We start from the raw sequence: 20,195 nt of genomic DNA on the forward strand, positions 1-20,195 counted from the left end.
GAGGCCTGTTACTGACAATGAATATTCCTCAATGTTAATGTATGTGTCCTGGGTGGATGGATCTTTGAACATATTCTAATTACCATGACCAATCTCTCATTATCTTCATTGTTTTCCTTTCTGAATATTATGCTGACTCCATCTTGTCTTTTGTTTGCCTGTAAATGTCCAATTCAGTAAAAAAAAACAAGGAGATTTACTGAGGTAGCAACAGCTTATGAAAGATGGGAAGAGAGGGAATTGTGTGGATGGTTCGCCACATGCTCCTATCCACAGCTGTCATTGAGACCATATAAAAACAAAACTCCCAGCTAGGCTTGAGTTACGGGAAGGTGGGGATGTGGGTAGTGACTAGTCATCTGTCCTTAATGGTTTCAGCAGATTTAAACACATTCCTTCAGGTTGGAGCAATATTAGCACCTCAGCTTCTTCAGCCTGTATATGCCAGGATACGTTATGCCTTCCTCACAGCCGCTCTGTCTGTGTGCTGTTATTATTACGATCAGCTGCAACCTTTCTAGTGGATTATTTACTGCCTGGCTGGAAGTGTTTTAAAAGCATTTGGCCAGCGCAGATGATTTAATGAAGAAATGGGCATTGAAGGCATTAAAAAGCTTTAATTGGCTTCCAAAATTGCCAACGTGATGAGTTTGTAAGGAGTTAATCAAAATTCCCACTCTCCTCAGCTGCCTGGTGGAATAGTTTTGTTGGAGAAAAAAAGTTCGAAAAAAACTGTTGGAAGAACCATTGCAAAAAAAAATGTAAAGTGCAAAAAGAGAATAAAAAATAAAGATGGTACTGAAGCCTCCCCCTCTCTATTTTCCATTCTGTCTGCTTTGCTCCTTTGACTGTGGTCTTGGCCCCAGACCTTCTTCTTTCCCACAATTTTCCAGGGGTTTGAGTTCTTTCTGTTGACTATTTGCAACGGAGTGGGCCTAGGCATTACATAGTGCGGTCTCTGCCTCCTAAACTGTTTCATCTGATTGCATTTTTTTATACTTTTGTCACATAACAGTATAATGAAGTGCTGGGCCAGTGGGCCTTACCATCCCTTAGAAGAGCTCTGAAGGAAAAGCCCCTGGAAGCTATCCTTCTCTGACCTACATGTAAGCCTCAGTCACACACTGGCTTTCTTATTGAGCTAAAAGTGCCTTCCATGACTCTGCATACCCTCGTATCATCCCGTACAATGACAGCTGGTAGCAAGTGTTGGATGTGTCTTTCTCTATGTCGTTTGTTTTTTGTGTCTTACCTTATCTCCAGGATAGGGTCTCATCAGAGACACCCTATCATAGCCTTTCCTCAGAAACACCCACAGAGCATCCAGCTTGCCCTGAATAAAGATGGGCACAATAAATGAAAGAGAAGAATGTTACATAGTAGATGACAATATGATAATAACAATATTGCCTGCCTGTATGCCTGTCAGTTGCTTTACTCCGCTCTGGTCTTTTGATCAGTCTAACAGCTATCTGTGTGTGTCTGGCTGGCTGACTATCTGGTGCTGTTTGACTATCGAAAGCTATGCTCCATGACATAATAATAGTCAGTGAGGAGAGTAAGTAGAGATAAAGGGCAAGGAATGTATTGTGTTGGGACTAGCACCAGCTTCCCTCTGCTCTGCAGATCTCATCTTCCTGAGGTCAGCTCGGTTCATGTCTGGTTCATATAACCACTCATGCAGCTGACTGAGATGTTTTGAAGCAAACTTCCTGGAAACAATGACACTACAGGAAGGCTGCAACTAATTAAGAAGTGTTTTGATCATAGATTGGGTTTTGGTGGGGGTTGGAGTCAATTCTGAATTGAGTATGTGAATTTCACTTTTATTCCAAATCAATTCTTAAATCTTAATTGAATTTGAATTGGCCACAACCCACAGGAAGCATCATTTGAATTAGAGGAAGTAGAATGTAATTAAATTACATTTAAATGGCTTATTTATACTACACATCACCATGAAAATGTTTATACCAGGTAGCATAAGTTTGGAACATTCTCCTAAAACAATTAGAAACAATTACAGAGGTCTGGAAATATTATAAGATCGTGTCGTGGGGTGTCTATAATGATTAATAATTCCCTTCATGTTTTTAAATAACAGAAAAAACATATTTCCCAGAATGCATTCGATCGGACATTGTAGTATGGAAGGGAAAAATCAAATATTTGTATATATTTTTTTTCTAATTGAACCTTTATTTAATTAGGCAAGTCAGTTAAGAACAAATTCTTATTTACATTGATGGCCTACACCAGCCAAACCTGGATGACGCTGGGCCAGTTGTGCGCAGCCCTACGGGACTCCCAATGACGGCCGGTTGTGATCCAGCCTGGAATCGAACCAGGGTCTGTAGTGATACCTCAAGCACTGAGATGCAGTGCCTTACACCACTGCGCCACTTGGGAGCCCCAACATCTCATGACAAAGAAAAATACTTTGATGTCTTTGAGTTACAATCAAACTAATATTTGAAATGGTATGTGTATTCTTTGAATTAGTACTGTAGGTGGCATATCCTTTTGATAAAAGATTTGTCAAAGGAATGAGACTCAGGTTTCACGTCTCAGTTGAATTGCTTTAAATTCAATTCTATTTCATTTCATTCAAATTAATTTAAAATTCTGCTTCCTGTGGGGTGTGGCCAATTCAAATTCATAGTTTAAATTCAATTCAGAATTTTCCTAATTGACCCCAACCCTGATTGGTAGATAGGTTATCAAGTGCAAACTATGTCTAATATATACAGTATATAGAGTGCATTCGGAAAGTATTCAGACCACTTGACTTTTTCCACATTTTGTTACGTTACAGCTTTATTCTAAAATGTATTAAATTAAATATTTTTTTTATCATCAATCTACTTACAATACCTCATAATGACAAAGCAAAAACAGTTTATTTTTTATTTAATTAATAAAATATTACATTTACATAACTATTCAGACCCTTTACGCAGTACTTTGTTAAAGCACCTTTGGCATCGATTACAGCCTAGAGTCTTCTTGGGTATGACGCTACAAGCTTGGCACACCTGTATTTGGGGAGTTTCTCCAATTCCTCTCTGCAGATCCTCTCAAATTCTGTCCGGTTGGATGGGGAGCTATTTTCAGGTCATTCCAGAGAGGTTAGATCGGGTTCAAGTCTAGGCTCTGGCTGGGCCACTCAAGGACATTCAATGACTTGTCCCGAAGACACTCCTACGTTGTCTTGGCTGTGTGCTTATGGTCATTGTGCTGTTGGAAGGTTTTCATCAAGGATCTCTCTGTACTTTGCGCCGTTGATCCTGGCCTCGATCCTGACTAGTATCCCAGTCCATTCTGCTGAAAAACGTCCCTACCGCATGATGCTGCCACCACCATGCTTCACCGTAGTAGGGATGGTGTCAGGTTTCCTCCAGACGTGATGCTTGGCATTCAGGCCAAAGAGTTCAATTTTGGTTTTATCAGACTAGAGAATCTTGTTTCTCATGGTCTGAGAGTCTTTAGGTGCCTTTTGGCAAACTCCAAGAGGGCTGTCATGTGCTTTTACTGAGGAGTGGCTTCCATCTGACCACTCTACCATAAAGGCCTAATTTGTGGAGTGCTGCAGAGATGGTTATCCTTCTCGAAGGTTCTCCCATCTCCACAGAGGAACTCTGGAGCTCTGTCAGAGTGACCATCGGGTTCTTGGTCACCTCCCTGATCAAGGCCCTCTTCCCCTGATTGCTCAGTTTGGCCAGGCGGCCAGCTCTAGGAAGAGTCTTGGTGGTTCCAAACTTCTTCCATTTAAGAATGATGGAGGCCACTGTGTTCTTGGGGACCTTCAATGCTGCAGAAATGTTTTGGTACCCTTCCCCAGATCTGTGCCTGGACACAATTCCGTCTCGGAGCTCTATGGACAATTCCTTCAACCTCATGGCTTGGTTTTTGCTCTGACATGCACTGTCAACTGTGGGGCCTTATATAGACAGGTGTGTGCCTTTCCAAATCATGCCCAATCAATTGATTTTACCAAAGGTGGACTCCAATCAAGTTGTAGAAACTTGATTGAGTCCACCTGTGCAAAAAATTCTAAAAGCCTGTTTCGCTTTGTCATTATGGGGTATTGTGTGTAGATTGCAACAAAAAAAAAATGTTTAATCCATTTTAAAATAAGGCTGTAACGTAACAAAATGTGGAAAAAGGGAAGGGGTCTGAATGCTTACCGAAGGCACTGTATAATAAGAATAAATGCCATTTAGCAGATGCTTTTATCCAAAGAGACTTCGTCATGCGCGCATACATTTATTTGGGAGTGGGAAATCCAACCCACAATCCTGGTGTTGCAAGTGCCATGCTCTACCAACTGAGCTACAGAGGACCACAATGTTAAAAGTTTACTAACAATGTTTTCCATGGAATTTAGAGTGCATGGTACTGCAATTGTGTTCTTGTTTTTGCCTCACTCAATTCCCCAAAATTCTACCATGTATGGTAAACCATGTCATGTTTAAGATGAAGTGCATATGATTGACTTTTATTTCAATTGAAAGATACTGTTGTTGTTATTCCCCTACTCAACTATAAAGTGTACCTTTTATGGTATACCAAGGAAATGTTGAACTCCTAATTACAGGACTACCCAGCTAGCACATAACATTCTGAGAACTATATGTTTCTTCAAGCTTGGTGAGAGTGTGGTTGTCCTATGATTATTTTGCATATTGTGCAGGATACCCAGCTGATGCATAATGTTCTGAGAACTATACGTTTCTTAGGTGGGAATTTCCTACAGGTTTCCTCATGGTTCTATTTAAAGTAATGTTCTCAAATTGTTTCAAGAACATTAAGAAACAACGTTCTAGAAAACATTAACATTCAAAGAACATTCTAAGAATGTTATTTTAAAACATATACATTCCGTCCTCAGCGTCAACAAAACTCTCACTATCCTCTATCTTGTTAAGCGTGTTCAGGTGTGTTGGCCGCGCCCACTAATTGGCCACACCGGATCTTAATGAGTCTTGTTTCCTTTGAAATTGGGTCCGTTTGAATAGACTAAAATGAACAGCTTTGTATGAGTAAAAAAAACATGAGATGCTAGCTCCATCCTGGTGGTGCAGTGGACTAATTCCATGGATAGAAAACAGAAGATCATGGGTTTGAATCTCACTGACGCCGTGCCACAATAAAAAAAGGGATGTGTTTGCGTGATTTAACGCCTAAGCAAATACATGTCCTATCTGTTCTTGGAGTTCAAAACAGTTAACCTAAGCTAGCAGTGTTATTAGAAGTCTTATTGAAACGTGTTATCAGAACGTTATTTTATTTCTTTTCAAATAACCTATATTTAACATAGCTTCACACAACTTCCAAGGAACCAAATATGCTAGCTGGATACGATACCTTTATGGGAGAGTACCACTTCTGGGGACTGATAGGTTTGTGAATGCCATTGTTGAAAGTGTGTGTTGGTGGCATGTCAAACTCCTGCTCTGGCATCCTGACACGGGCATTCTTGGCTTTCTCCAGTTTGGCCCCCTCCTCAGTGGAACCCTTGTCACCCCAGCGGACCTGAGCAAGGACAAGCAACAGCAGCCAGTCAGTGCCAGGGGAATGGTAGTATAATGACCAGGTCTGAGCCGTAGTTGGATAAAGGGCACACCAGGCCGTGTACAACAGTCAGTGAATGTCTTTCTCACCTCCATTCTCTTGATGCCACCCACACCTCGGCCACCGTAGTATGAGGCATCCACAGTGGGCCACCTCTTCTTGGGATACCCGTCCTCATCCTCATCCTTACAAGGGGAAAAATAGATCCCTCAGATGGTAGCTTTGCCCTAAAATGTTCATAACATCAGATGCCTACCACTCTCTTCAGCCAGTTCAAGTCAACAATACCAGTGGTATTGTTCCAAACAAGTAAGGCAGGCCTCATGCTAAACTTGATGTCCTGATTAAGTTCAACCAAGTCTCACAAAGAAATAGGTAGCATGGCATCCCTGGTGGTGTGGCCAGGGAGTCACCCTGTTAGAAGCTCCAACCATGTCTGAGAGCCTGAAAATAGTTGTAACTAAACTTGTAGCATAACTAAACTCCTCTCTACCTAAAGAGCTGGGCTGCTATCCAGTTTACTGGACAGAAAAAAAATATGAAAAAAAAACAAGATCAGACAATCTGCCCAGTCTGGTCCTGGCTGCATCCAGCACCATCGAGTGGAATTTGTGTCGGGTCAAAATGGAAAATGTCAGCTGTGAGTCAATAACTCAGTCTAATCCCTATTATGCTTCTACAGGTTCTCAGAGCTCTTTGAGGCATAGGCTGCCGGCTGTTTTCAGATCAGACAACAGGAGACAGCGAGAGACACAGAGAGTCTGATTTTATGGTATGATAGTGGTGTTTCAACTCTACAGGAGGCACGGGCCTAGAGACCGTAAATAAGAAGAAAAAAAAGCTTTACTCACTGAGCTGTCCTCCATTACTGGAGGTGGAGGCTCATGGATAATCTGCAAAGATGGAAAAAGACACGGAATCCTAATATTCTGTTCCACAGGAGTTAATGATTATCCTATTGACACATGCATACATGGCAGAGTCTCTGCTGGGGTACAGGAAATGGTTTTGAATGTGAGAGGTTGATAATGAGAGAGATGTTACCACTGTGCAGCAGAGAGGCCAGAACCACCAGAGCAGAGCCAGCATCAGCAGGAGCAGCAGGATGAGCAGAGCTATGGCCAAGAACGTCCCATCAGACTAGGGGAGGCAGAGAGAGGGAATAAGGTTAGAACCACGTGTACTTACTGTGCTTGAACACAAGCTCTATCACCTCCTAGGAATAGATACAGAAGAGTAAAGTACTAAAATAAACCATTCTATTAGAAGCACAATACTCCATGTAGCCATGGTTGAGAGATTTTCCTGTGGAGAAGGGTTGGTACTTACACAGCTGACTGTGGTGATGGTGACAGAGCTAGATATGAAACTCAGGCCATTGTTCATACTGACGTGGAGGGTAGCTTCCCTGAGGGAGGTGAGAGGGAGGGAGGGAGAGGTGAGGGAGAGGATGGGGAGGTGAGAGTGAGGGCAGAGGTGAGAGAGGGGATGAGGGAGGGGATGGGGAGGGAGGGAAGGAAGATGTGAGAGAGAGGGGATGGGGAGGTGAGAGGGAGGGAGATGGAGAGGTGAGAGAGGGGATGAGGAGGGAGAGGTGAGGGAGGGAGGGGAGAGGTGAGAGTGAAGGGATGGGGAGATGAGGGAGAGAGGGGATTGAGAGGGAGAGAGGGGATGGGGAGTTGAGAGGGAGGGGAGAGGTGAGAGAGAGAGGGAAGGGGAGGGGAGGGGATGGGGAGGTGAGAGGTGAGAGAGAGGGGGGATGGGGAGATGAGGAGGGAGAGGTGAGAGGGTATGGGGAGGAGGAGGGGGAGGGAGGGAGGGAGGGGAGAGGTGAGAGAGGGGATGGGGAGGTGAGAGGGAGAGGTGAGAGAAGGGATGGGGAGGTGAGAGGGAGAGGTGAGAGAGAAGGGATGGGGAGATGAGAGGGAGGGAGGGAGGGAGGGAGGGGGGAGGAGGAGGGAGGGAGGGAGGAGGGAGGGAGGGAGGGAGGTGAGAGAGAGGGAGAGGTGAGAGAGAAGGGATGGGGGAGATGAGAAGGAGGGAGAGAGGGGATGGGAAGGTGAGAGGGAGTGGAGGGGGGATGGAGGAGGTGAGAGGAAGTGAGAGGTGAGGGAGGGTATAATTACCTACACTGTTTATTTGTTTTGCTCTAATCAACACATCCCTCTTTTCATTCCAGAGACCAAGGATAGCTGCTTTTCTGAGAAAATACTGTATTGACTTGAGAGCAAAAGAGATGGGTTGCATTTCATGAGTTGGGTTTGACGTGCATCAATTAAAGCAGTGGGGATGTGAGCGTTAAGGAATCACTTACGTCCCTTCTTCTTCCAATACGGGAGCTGGGCACAGAAGGTAGGTGTCTCTCACTACCAATGGCCTTTTCACTATGGGATTATAGAAGAGAACACTTTGGATTATGTGTGTATATGAATACCTAATACTGTATACAGTAGACAAGTCACCTGTATATAGATAATCCCCCAGACTAGAAATCCTATAGCTATGCATCCAGCAAGAGGTGCATGGAAACAAAAACAAACAAAATAGAGTACTGGAGCTAGTTCATTTACAAACTGTAGTATTAACGTAATTATCATAGTTGAATTAGCATAATTTCAACGAGTTGTAGTTCAAAGAGTGTTTCAAAGAATATAGTTCAAATTGAAATACATTGAGACAAATAGTGGAAAATTCCTTGCTTTATTGTCTTTCTAGACCTTAAATCAACTGAAATCCTTCAGCGTGAGTGTGGTTTATTTAGCCTGGCTGACAGAATGTCAGGAGATCCACATTCCCTCTGTGCATCTGAGAAGCCTTAAGTATTAAACCAGCTGAAGGAAAGTGCGGTGTGTGTGTGTGTGTGTGTGTGTGTGTATGTGTATGTGTATGTGTATGTGTGTGTGTGTGTGTGTGTGTGTGTGTGTGTGTGTGTGTGTGTGTGTGTGTGTGTGTGTGTGTGTGGAGGGTGAAGGCGGACCAAAAATCATTAGGATTTGTAAGAACAGTAGGCATGCTAACCTCCTCTTGCCAGCCTGGTCTCATAGACTAGGTGTAACATAGTGAATGTAAATCCGGGACACTCAAATGAGTATGATATGTTACGTTTGGTCTGGTTACAGTACATAAGGCAGAAGGTTGCTTAAGGCAAAAATGAAAGGAGGGTGGTTGGTTGGGTGGGTCTAGCAACCCAAAGTTTGCATGTTCGAATCTCATCACAGACAACTTTAGCATTTTAGCCAATTAGTAACTTTAACTACTTACTACTTTTTAGCTACTTTGCAACTACTTAGCATGTTAGCTAACCCTTCCCTAACCCTTTTAGCTAACGTTCCCCTAACTCCTAACATTAACCCTAACCCCTAGCCTAGCTAATGTAGCCAGCTAACTAACGTTAGCAAACCAAAGTAGAATTCGTAACATCTCATACATTTTGCAAATTCGTAACATTATTTAACGTTTTGTAAATTCATAACATATTGTACTTTTTGCAAATTCGTTACATATATGATTTGTAATTCGTAACATATCATACTAAATGGATGATGGACATCCACAAATTACTAGATACCATAGGAAACATAACATACATTAGCATACTAAATGGGTGTCTCGGATTTACATACAGAATAATATGAGACAAGGTTGCTCTTGCTTGTGGCCAAGGAAAACATAGCCCAATTTCCCTTACTGCCTGAGGGAAGAATGCAGAAATCAGACTTCAGTGTAAGAATTGGACTGCTCTCTATACTTAAGATTGCTTATCAAAGGATGTGATTGCAAGTCCCTGATCTATTGGAAATTAGAAAATTCTACAGGAAATAAACCCTGGCTCTTGAAGCTTCAGAGAGCCTTTTACCTGGCTTGATCCCCAATGATCCCCAGAGGCACCCAGCCTACAGCAGATGTGCTATATTAGTTGTGGATGAATGCAAAGGAACAAAGAAACCACATTACATTGCTAACTCAGATCTGTTTATGCACTGCTGCAGACCTGTAATTTTCTGCCAGTGAGGGTCTTGCATCAAAAGGTTTGTACCACAGTAGCAAAGAAGTCCTTTCTTGGCCCAAAGTCAATTTTTTTTGTCATGTGTAGGCCACCTTGTTGGATTCTACTGCTCTACATTGGCCCAAGGTTCAGAGAACGTTTTACTCTGGTTCCTTTAAAGTTTTCATGGGAGGTTTAATTAACGCTCTTACTTTTAATAATACTGCTACCTTATTTGGGGTTAACTTTTTTAAACTAAGCACAGATAGAACACATAGAAATACATTTCCTTAGGCATTAATCATGCAAAAACATGTATTTTTTATTGTGACACAGCATCAGTGAGATTCAAACCTATAATCTTCTGTTCTCTAGCTATGGAATTAGTCCACTGCGGAACCAGGACGGAGCTAGCATGCCATTCTTTGACACATACAAAGCTGTTCATTTTAGTCTATTCAAACAGACCCAATTTCATAGGAAACAAGCACTCATTAAGATCAGGTGTGGCCAATTAGTGGGCGGGGCCAACACACCTGAACACACTTAACAAGATAGAGGATAGAGAGTTTTGTTGATGCTGAGAATGGACTGCATATTAAATAACATTCTTAGAACATTCTCTGAACTTTACTCAAGGTTTCTTGTGTTTTTATAGAAACAATTTGAGAACGTCTTAAATTGAACCATGAGGAAACCTGTAGGAAACGTTATGCTGAAGTACTGAAATTCCCACAGAAGAATGTTGTTTCTTAACATTCTCTAAACTATTTGAGAACATTCCCAATGTCAAACCAGTTGGAAAACCTTCCTAGAACATTACCAAAATTTAAATAAAATGTAACTATGTTTCAACTCCTAGTAAACATTCTGGTAAAGTAATGAATTACCAAGAAAATAACAAAATTCCTTAATTACTGAATGTGGTGAGAATGTTCCAACGCCAAGCCACTATCCTGCATCATTCCCAGAAAGTTGTGGTGAGGTTGTATGCAAAATAACCATAGGACAACCAGGCTCTCACCAAGCTCCAAGAAACATATGGTTCTCAGAACGTTATTTGCTAGCTAGGCCAACTGGTGCCTGCTTGAACTAATGAGTATTCTTTCAGGCTCGTTCCTTTAAGCTCTTTCATTCAGAATGGTTGAAATCCTTTCTCTTTGCCTTTTTCTCACACAGCCTGAGGACACAGTCAATAACAACCAACTCACTGTGGCATTGCTGAATAGATGTATTTCTAAGCCTCATTACCCTGCACCTAGAATCCCGTGTGAAAGTTAAAGAGATTGTTTCCTGCTCTTTAAAAACAGGGGTGTTGCTGATGGGATTCATTAGGGTTAATGGTCGAAAGTTGTAGGTACCGTAACTTCCACTTACTCAAAGTGAGAGTGTCATTGATGCGGAAGCTACAAAGGACCTTCCCCACCTCACGGGCATGTGAGAAACCATTTCCTTTCACAACCACCTGGAAGGACTCTAAGGCAGGATGAAAGGGAGAGAACAGGGAGAATCATCAATGGCATTTGATCACCTTGATATCATTGGTAAAGAGGAATTACAGTTGATGATAATATTTTCAAGTCCTTATTTCCTGAGGCCAAAAGCTCCCCAATTATCCATAATGATCTGTGATTATCTGAAATCGGACAATATTCAAGCCAAATGCAGGCTAGGCTGAGCCAGAGAGGATGTAACGTTTTAACCGTGCCTATTTATCTTCAGCTGGCACTTTTCATTTACACAGAGTCAAACACATATTTAAGTCAATCCGTTTCCCCCTTGCTGTGTCATTAGACACAGTAGAAACACATAGTGGATTGATCCATGTCTTCAGCTTATCAATAAACAAGTGACAGTGTCATGCAGCTGGAGCCCATTATGAAACCCACTCCAATACACCACTCACCTCCTGCACAGATACTAGAGGGCTCTGCTGCCAATATCTCAATGCATGATCTCTTCAGGATCTTAGGAGAGAGAGTGAGAGAGAGAGAGAAGGATGTGGATAATGGAGACAGCGGTGAGCGGCACAAACTGTAAATCTGTTAGAGTTAGATTTGTTGAAAGTATGTATACCTTGGCTGTTGAAACTATACCTTACAATAGTGAACAGATGTTTGCATCGTTCTACCAGCCCCTAACATTGTTGCCCTACTTACTGAATCAATGGCTCCTTGCAGTGCCTCAAAGCCATCATTTACAGGGAAGACATGGTCCTTACTGTCGGCTATTGTCCAAAGCTGGGGAGGGAGAAGACGTTTTATTTAATAACAGTGTAATAACAATGTGAGACTAGCCAACTGCTAAATCCCCTGCTCACAACAGAAACATGTAGCTCACCTGGGTTTCATTGAAGTCTTTTACTCCCACGCAGTAGACAGAGGCACCCAGCTGACGCGATCGGCCGGCCTAGTGACACACAAATAGACATGAAAGCTCTTTTATAACTCTATACTGACCAAAGTAGAGAACTTCATTTGTGGTGTCAGATACTTTGAAAAGCATTACAATGCACTGTATGAAGGTGTATCCGTAAAGGATGATGAGGGATTTTATGAAGCATCTATGGAAGGCTTGCAAGACAGATGGGTTTCTGTCTAGCCTTCTCAGTTTGTGCAACCAACTCAGTGGGCTTGTGGTTAGATTGGCACTCAACATTAAGGAGATCGATTTGGGGTAAGCCCCTGCGGCAGACTAGCGTCCTGCCCTGGGGCTGTATACATGTACATTGAGCTGCCTTACGCTGCAGAAAGATAGGCTCTTGGCCGTCTGGGCCGTTTCTGGTTCGGACAAGGCGTACTTGTCCAAGGCTTACTTACTGCAGGTTTGTGCAGGTACTTAGTCTTAAGTCATGACTGATGTTTGGAGACACAGGCGTTTGCTGTCTATAATGGTGCAGGCGTTTTTGTAGCAGTCCACTCTATCGATTGTTGATGGTTACATGTAGTGCTTTGAGTGTTCTTCCACAGCCAATGATGACTTCTTGGGTCTTGGTGACATTTAATCAAGTCTAGGAAGTTCTGCACCACTGGCCACCGGCCAATGTATAGACAAGATTGAAACATCCAGTAATTAAAAGGCTGAAATGACCAGCTGAAATAACTTATGTAACCAGCTGTAGAGATAAACGGAAACGGCAACTCTAATAATAATAATTACATATGATGACAGGGAGTAGAGTATGAAATTCTGCTCTTCCAGGACTGGAATATCCTGTGCAATGTGGCTGACTATTTTCACTCTGCCCACTCTGAGTGTAGACATAGATATTGCCAATAGATCATCCATTACTGCAGGTCTTAAACAAACATTTCTCTCACCTCTCTCTCTGCCAGATCAAATTGATTCTCCCTCAGTTCGCCATCTGTCAAGGCAATGATGACGCTGGCTGTACGGAAACCTGATGGACCAGGACAAGACAACAAGACAACAGTTAGAACAAGACAACAGAGCAGAACAGAAGACTTCTCTAGAGTACAGACTGTACTGTCACTGAAGGGGAAGACAATAATAGGATAATTCAAATCTGACACCTCTTCAAGTCTAACCCTTCTGATACCATCGTTTTTTGGTAAAGGGTTCAACAAGGAGCAATACGTTTCAATTGTACTGGTAGCTTTTCATCTGTGTCTGCTTATGACTGGGAGCATAATGAGAGTTCTACCCAAATCATTTATTCCAAGTGCAAATAACAAGAGTAATTTACTCACTGTCTCCAGCATAGTAGATTTGTTCACTGGCCTGGAGGAGCAGATAGAAGAAGGATTTTAAGAAGAATACTTTATTGAGACAGCATTTTGTCTTCTGCTTTTACCCGTATAGAGAGATAAGAATGGTTATTGGAACAGAAAAATATCTTGTACTAATTTTTGCAGTAGGACGTCAAGCTGTTGGCTAGTTACCTTCAGCTACTGGCTTCCAATCCACTACTCACCCTTTGGAACCCTTTGTGCATGAAAGTGTCTCCCCCAGGGTGCACCATACGGAGCTCCTCCAGGCCTGCCCGAATCTGCTCCCTGCTCACACACACACACAGAAAAATACAGGCCATTTGTACTGTCAGTGTATCATGTGGGCTGTACCCCACAATAGAAATATTGGCACACAGTACCTTCCACAAAAAGATTGATCAATGAAGAAAATGAGCAGGTCACTGAAGGTGGTGTGTATTGTGTATTGTGTAAATCCTGCCTGTGTTAGTTGTGAGTAGTTAAAGCATGAGCACAACAGCTTGAGGGATTATGTCTTGCCTGTCTTCTGTTAGTTTCATCAGGATCCGTCCCTCTGTAGAAAACACAATGAAGGACATCCGCAGCTGAGGACTAGCGAGAGAGAGGGATGGGGAGGTTATTTCCACAATTGACTGACATAATCTCTTTGTGTGTTGCTGTTTTGTCCAAATACTTTGTTCAATAACATGTCTGTTTACATCCTTACTGGACTTGACCAATGTATGAGCTCTCTGGGACATGTAGTGGTGTATCCAGGTAACAATATACTATACCTTATGAATTTATGAGCCAGATGATCAACAAAGTAATATATCTCATTCCAGTGGTGCTGTACACTCCCTGACCTGAAAGAAAGGTTGGCAGATGTCTGTTATTGTGGAGCTGTAAAGCTACCATGATTGACCTGTCCACAAACCAATCACTGCTCCCGTGTGTCCTCCAATCAGCTCACTGGCTCCCCGCCTACAGGGCATTACCTAATTTGATAAAGGTTGTGTTCCCCTGCTCAGACGTTTCTGATGCATGCCAGATTTTACAAAGCCTGGATAGGTATTTTAGGTATCAGCTAACCACATCATATGTTATTGCAATCTGGTGCCCGACGGCACAGTCGATGACATGGCACCAAAATCATACAGTCGATAAAATCGACAGACGTAGCAATAAAAAGGCAATTCCAAGGAACCTCCAAGGAGGCTGAAAAATGTAATCTCTACAAATAATTTACAGGACACCTGGAGATTACTATTCCCAACTACAAAAGACTACACATTTTTTTCTCCAAGTAAGAAATGCTAGTCAAGAATTATTACATTTTTATTTTAAAAAATGCTCTCTACAATTAACTGGGTTAAAAAATATCCATGACATAATGATATTGGATCATTCTCTGGGATCATGCTTAATTACACCAACAGTAAATGCACTTATTGTAACCTTCTGTGCAATTGAGGGAGAAGGGCCTTGCTCAGGGAGGTGACCAAGAACCTGATGGCCACTCTGACAGAGCTCCAGAGTTCCTCTGTGGAGATGGGAGAACCTTCCAGAAGGACAACCATCTCTGCAGCACTCCACCTTTATGGTAGAGTGGCCAGACGGAAGCCACTCCTCAGTTAAAGTCACATGCCAGCCCACTTGGAGTTTGCCAAAAGGCACCTAAAGACTCTCAGACCATGATAAACTAGATTCTCTGGTCTGATGAAACCAATATTGAACACTTTGGCCTGAATGCCAAGCGTCAGGTCTGGAGGAAACCTGGCACCATCTCTATGGTGAAACATGGTGGTGGCAGAATCATAATGTGGGGATGTTTCTCTGTGGCAGGGACTGGGAGACTAATCAGGATCGAGTGAAAGATGAATGGAGCAAAGTACAGAGAGATCCTAGATGAAAAGCTGCTCCAAAGCACTCAGGACCTCAGACTGGGGTAAAGGTTCACCTTCGGACAATGACACTAAGCACATAGCCAAGACAACACAGGAGTGGCTTTGGGACAAGTCTCAATGTCCTTTCGGTGGCCCAGCCAGAGCCCAGACTTGCACCCGATCGAACATCTCTGGAGAGACCTGAAAATAGCTGTGCAGCGACACTCCCCATTCAACCTGACAGAGCTTGAGAGGAGCTGCAGAAAAGAATGGGAGAAACTCCCTAAATACAGGTGTGCCATACTTATGTACATGTGTGATTTCAGTTTGTTTATTTGTATACATGTGCAACATTTTCTAAAAACCTGCTTTTGCTTTGTCATTATGGGGTACTGTGTGTAGATTTATGAGGAGAAAAAACTATTCAATCAATTTTATATTAACGCTGTAACCTAACAATATGTGGAAAAAGTCAAAGGGTCTGAATACTTTCCGAATGCGCTGTACATATCCAGTGGAAATTGAATAAGAAACAGCTTTCTGTCCTGAGCTCACTGGTGCAGGAAACTCTGAGGGCCCGGAATAGGCTGGTTGATACAATGTTCCAAGTTTGCTAGCCACCACTTCAGGCCGGACCCAGTGATGATTTGATACACTAGCAATAGCTCAAGTCAAGACAGATAGAAAGGGAGGCAGAGAGAGAGATGAATATGATTGAAAGAACCGACATTGTCATCAAGATATTTTCTACTGTTTTTATTTGTTGGCTTTAGGCCTATGTATTTTACTTAGTTGACGATGGAAGTTATAGGCCTACTGCTGCATTGGCCTATAGGCTCTCTCTGAGTTCTATGCTCTCATTTCTGCCAATTGATCACAGTGTATCAATGTGTCCATATGCAGAGGTTAGTGCTCTTGCCATAGTTTAATTTGAACTTTTAGATTTTTATAATTTCACTATAGATTGTTAACCACGAGACAATGATTTAGAGAAACGAAAATGTTATTATTGAAATGAAGCTGTCATGCAGATCGGTAGAAATGGTTGGATTAAATTGTTGGATAAAGTTTCCCCAAACTTGAAACTCACGAGCTGCCTATGGGCTTTACTATTACAGCCATATAAAACAAATTGGAAAGTGCAAGCACCTGCACACATAAACGGAAATATGGAAAATCAAAGGCCCGTCCACCTGATTCATTCTGGCGCCTGGTCTGCTGCAAAGAGACATGGTTATGGAGTGAGATAGCTGCCAAAAGGTTGAACGTACGTATCATTAGGATTGTAAGAAAATACATACCTAAATTGTTAGGATCGTAAGAAAAGCCATGCGTGAAACATGAAACGTAAACTTGAAATTAGATCTGTAAACTAGCTAACTTCGACTAGCTTCATTCGGTTCATGTCCTTTGCTGATGCCACATTACTGACAAAGGTTTGTACATCTAAAAAAATATATGTAACCGAGTAAAGGGAGACGTGAATTAACATTTACACGTTCAATTCTTACTTGACGTCTCCCTTTACTCGGTTACAGATATTTTTTTAGATGTACAAACCTTTGTCAGTAATGTGGCATCAGCAAAGGACATGAACCGAATGAAGCTAGTCGAAGTTAGCTAGTCAATCAAGCAACTCTAGCCCAGACGTTAGAGTTGCTTTGCATCTTCTGGTTTCATTTCCAAAATAAAAGTCTAGAGCTTGTTTTAGAACTGCATTCAATAACGACATGATACCAGTAGATAGCGGAGTATAGGCTTGGGCCTTCAGAAAATGACTTCTGTGAGAATGATAAACGACACAGAAGAGCCTTGTCTAGAATAACCGCCTGAGCTTGGCCTATTCCGCTCTCTAAATATGTCTAAATATGTCATGCTGTTGTGTTATTTAATGGCCATACAATTGCATTATTTATTTTTATAGCTGTGTGTGGCTACTGTGGTGATCATGTAACCTAATGAATCACACTTTTTCCAGTATTTGGGAGCACAGACTGTAGGACTTATATTAGGCATTCTGACTGTTGTATTAGTAAATTCCACTCTGTATGTTGGCTTGTTATAGCCATTTGTATTGCACAACCCCACCACACAGAGGCTGTATCCATATCAATAAATGAGACAAAACAAGATATTGATTAAATCTTGGCTATAACCTGTTCTGAGCGAAATATCCAAGGGATCCCAAATGGTCAAGACTATCTGTAGCCTATTCTTCTTGCCAGATCTGTTTTCCCTATCAGCCACTGTGCGTGCTTCTTCAAATATTTTGTTTAACATTTATTTAGAGGCTATATTTATAGACCTGTGATAAAACAGTTATAAAACACAAAGAGTTCTAAATTATTCTGCAAGATACCAGCACCCAAAATGATAGCCTAAATTGCAATTTTACAAGTTTTATTTGGATATTATGGTGGAAAATTACAAGATTATGTTATAATACTGTTAATGCATTGAATAGCTTTGATGAGTACTCTGTCATCTGTGTCTGTGGAACTGAGTTGGGCCTCTGGGGCTTGGGACTGACAATTGATTTATGATGGCTTGCTGATAGAACCTAGATTGAATTGGTGTTTGTGCACAGAGGTACCAGGGAGGAGATGGCTTTGGTATGGATAGCGAATAAGAAGAACCTTGCCTTAGGGCCCAAACCCTGATTTCTATACAATTGGGACAGTCTTCAGAGCAAATGCTATCTGGCTGGGGGATACTCCTTTCTCACAAACAAATCCTAACCTTTTGACTCATCCCACACATCTGTTGTTTGTAATGTATTCAGGAGGATATGTCTTAACTATAAAATGCTGTGGCTCAGTTCTACTCGTTGGGTTCTCAGCAATCAACTTTGGGTGATTGTTGACCAGCTCCATTACTGCAATAATTAATCGATATTAAAGTATGATTGTTTGAAGCATCTCTCACTTGGTTAGAATTTATTATTAAAGTAACAGGCTAAAGAACTTGAGAATTTAGATGTTTTTGAATACGCACATGGATTTCAGTAAAGAAATGGATAAGTCTGTTCTATTCTCTTTGATTTAGTTCCTATTGCAACTCAGACAAATGACTAACATACTGACTGAACTGAATGAAGGATGAATGAAATGTTCAAATATGTTGAAATGACGAGATGCACGCTCTGCACTTTATTTGGCTAGTAGGCAAATATTAGAGTATAATGACTCTATTGATGCATGCCTCCAGAAGGGCATCTTCTGAGGCTGAGGGTGCCTTTCCGAAGGCTCATAGTACTGTGTTGCTGAATGGAGATCACAAGCTCTTCCGCTGGGCAACAGTGTCGTGATGGAGCCTATACGGCGACTACCTAAGACCACTGCAACAGAGTTATTGTAAAGTGTGGGAATAAGCTTATGCCAGATTTAGCCTATGTTTAAGGGCACAAGGCAAGACCCATATGCAGACACGAGGCAGATCCATATACTACCCACCACTGCGAACTGTACGCTCTCGTTGGCTGGCCCTCGCTTCTTACTCGTCGCCAAACCCACTGGCTCAAGGTCATCTACAAGACCCTGCTAGGTAAAGTTCCCCATTATCTCAGCTCGCTGGTCACCATAGCAGCACCCACCTGTAGCACGCGCTCCAGCAGGTATATCTCTCTGGTCACCCCCAAAGCCAATTCCCCCTTCGGCCGCCTCTCCTTCCAGTTCTCTGCTGCCAATGACTGGAACGAACTAGAAAAATCTCTAAAACTGGAAACACTTATCTCCCTCACTAGCTTTAAGCACCAGCTGTCAGAGCAGCTCACAGATTACCGCACCTGTACATAGTCCATCTATAATTTAGCCCAAACAACTACCTCTTCCCCTACTGTATTTATTTATTTTGCTCCTTTGCACCCCATTATTTCTATTTCTACTTTGCACTTTCTTCCACTGCAAATCTACCATTCCAGTGTTTTACTTGCTATATTGTATTTACTTTGCCACCATGGCCTTTTTTGCCTTTACCTCCCTTATCTCACCTCATTTGCTCACTTTGTATATAGACTTATTTTTCTACTATATTATTGATTGTATGTTTGTTTTACTCCATGTGTAACTCTGTGTTGTTGTATGTGTCAAACTGCTTGCTTTATCTTGGCCAGGTCGCAATTGTAAATGAGAACTTGTTCTCAACTTGCCTACCTGGTTAAATAAAGGTGAAATAAATAAATAAATAAAAAGATGGTTGAGCTCCGATATTTATTATAACACAAGTGGTAGGCAAAAGGCAGGTCGGATACAGGCGAGAGTTCATAAACCAGGTCAGAGTCCAACCAGTACAGGGCATTAGACAGTCTCGAGATCAGGACAGGCAGGGGTTCAGTAACCCGATCTGAGTCCAAACAGTACAAGATGTTTGACAGGCTCGAGGTCAGGGCAGGAAGAATGGTCAGGAAGGTGGGTTCGGTGTCAGGACAGGCAAGGATCAAAACCAGGAGGACTAGAAAAAATAGAGATTGGGGGAAAAAATAGGAGCTAGGAGATAACATCTGGTTGACTTGGCAAACCAGACAAACTGGCACAGAGAGACAGAAAACACAAGTATAAATACACCGGGGATGATGAGCGACACCTGGAGGGGGTGGAGACAAGCACAAAGACAGATCAGGGCGTGACACTATGTTTATCCTCTCCCTTGTTCATTTCAAAGTCCATATGTTCATGACCCGATTCATATAAATTCATATTATACCCTCCTACAGAATATGCTTTGGCAAGATTTTGAGCGATGAAATAAATATGAAAAGAATCTATAAAAAACAAAGAATCCAGTGGTCATACCTAATTCGTAGATTCACCAAACATCTATTATATGTTTCATTATTCCTGGTATGTACTACTAGTTATGATTGCAGACAGAGCCCAGAGAATGGGATGGTGCAATATTGAATTAGTCATATTTTGATAAGGTGCATGCATGGGGATGTCCATGTCACCCAGAGATAATTATGCCAATGCTGTAGAGACACACCTAGAGAACTGAAACTTCACTGTTGTAGGCACAATACAGTTATTGCTACCTATACTTGCA

At 42.1% G+C, this 20,195-nt stretch overlaps 1 protein-coding gene across 1 annotated transcript in view; it reads right to left on the bottom strand.

Annotated features, from left to right (window-relative positions):
* The window catches only part of antxr1b (ANTXR cell adhesion molecule 1b), a 33,288-nt gene that overhangs the window by 5,136 nt on the left and 7,957 nt on the right, over nt 1-20,195 (bottom strand). Inside the window, exons 3-18 of the mRNA XM_045690095.2 lie at nt 14,064-14,135; nt 13,810-13,881; nt 13,494-13,575; nt 13,270-13,300; nt 12,880-12,959; nt 11,900-11,968; nt 11,719-11,799; nt 11,466-11,526; nt 10,937-11,035; nt 7,889-7,958; nt 6,904-6,982; nt 6,619-6,714; nt 6,426-6,467; nt 5,664-5,759; nt 5,368-5,535; nt 1,253-1,333 (exon numbers count right to left, since the gene is read on the bottom strand). Of these exons, the coding sequence (XP_045546051.2) occupies nt 1,253-1,333; nt 5,368-5,535; nt 5,664-5,759; nt 6,426-6,467; nt 6,619-6,714; nt 6,904-6,982; nt 7,889-7,958; nt 10,937-11,035; nt 11,466-11,526; nt 11,719-11,799; nt 11,900-11,968; nt 12,880-12,959; nt 13,270-13,300; nt 13,494-13,575; nt 13,810-13,881; nt 14,064-14,135 (1,279 nt within the window). The remainder of the gene's footprint in view (nt 1-1,252; nt 1,334-5,367; nt 5,536-5,663; nt 5,760-6,425; nt 6,468-6,618; nt 6,715-6,903; nt 6,983-7,888; nt 7,959-10,936; nt 11,036-11,465; nt 11,527-11,718; nt 11,800-11,899; nt 11,969-12,879; nt 12,960-13,269; nt 13,301-13,493; nt 13,576-13,809; nt 13,882-14,063; nt 14,136-20,195) is intronic.

The sequence above is a fragment of the Salmo salar genome, chromosome 01 (assembly GCF_965601325.2).
Source record: "Salmo salar chromosome 01, fSalSal1, whole genome shotgun sequence".
NCBI lineage: Eukaryota > Metazoa > Chordata > Actinopteri > Salmoniformes > Salmonidae > Salmo > Salmo salar.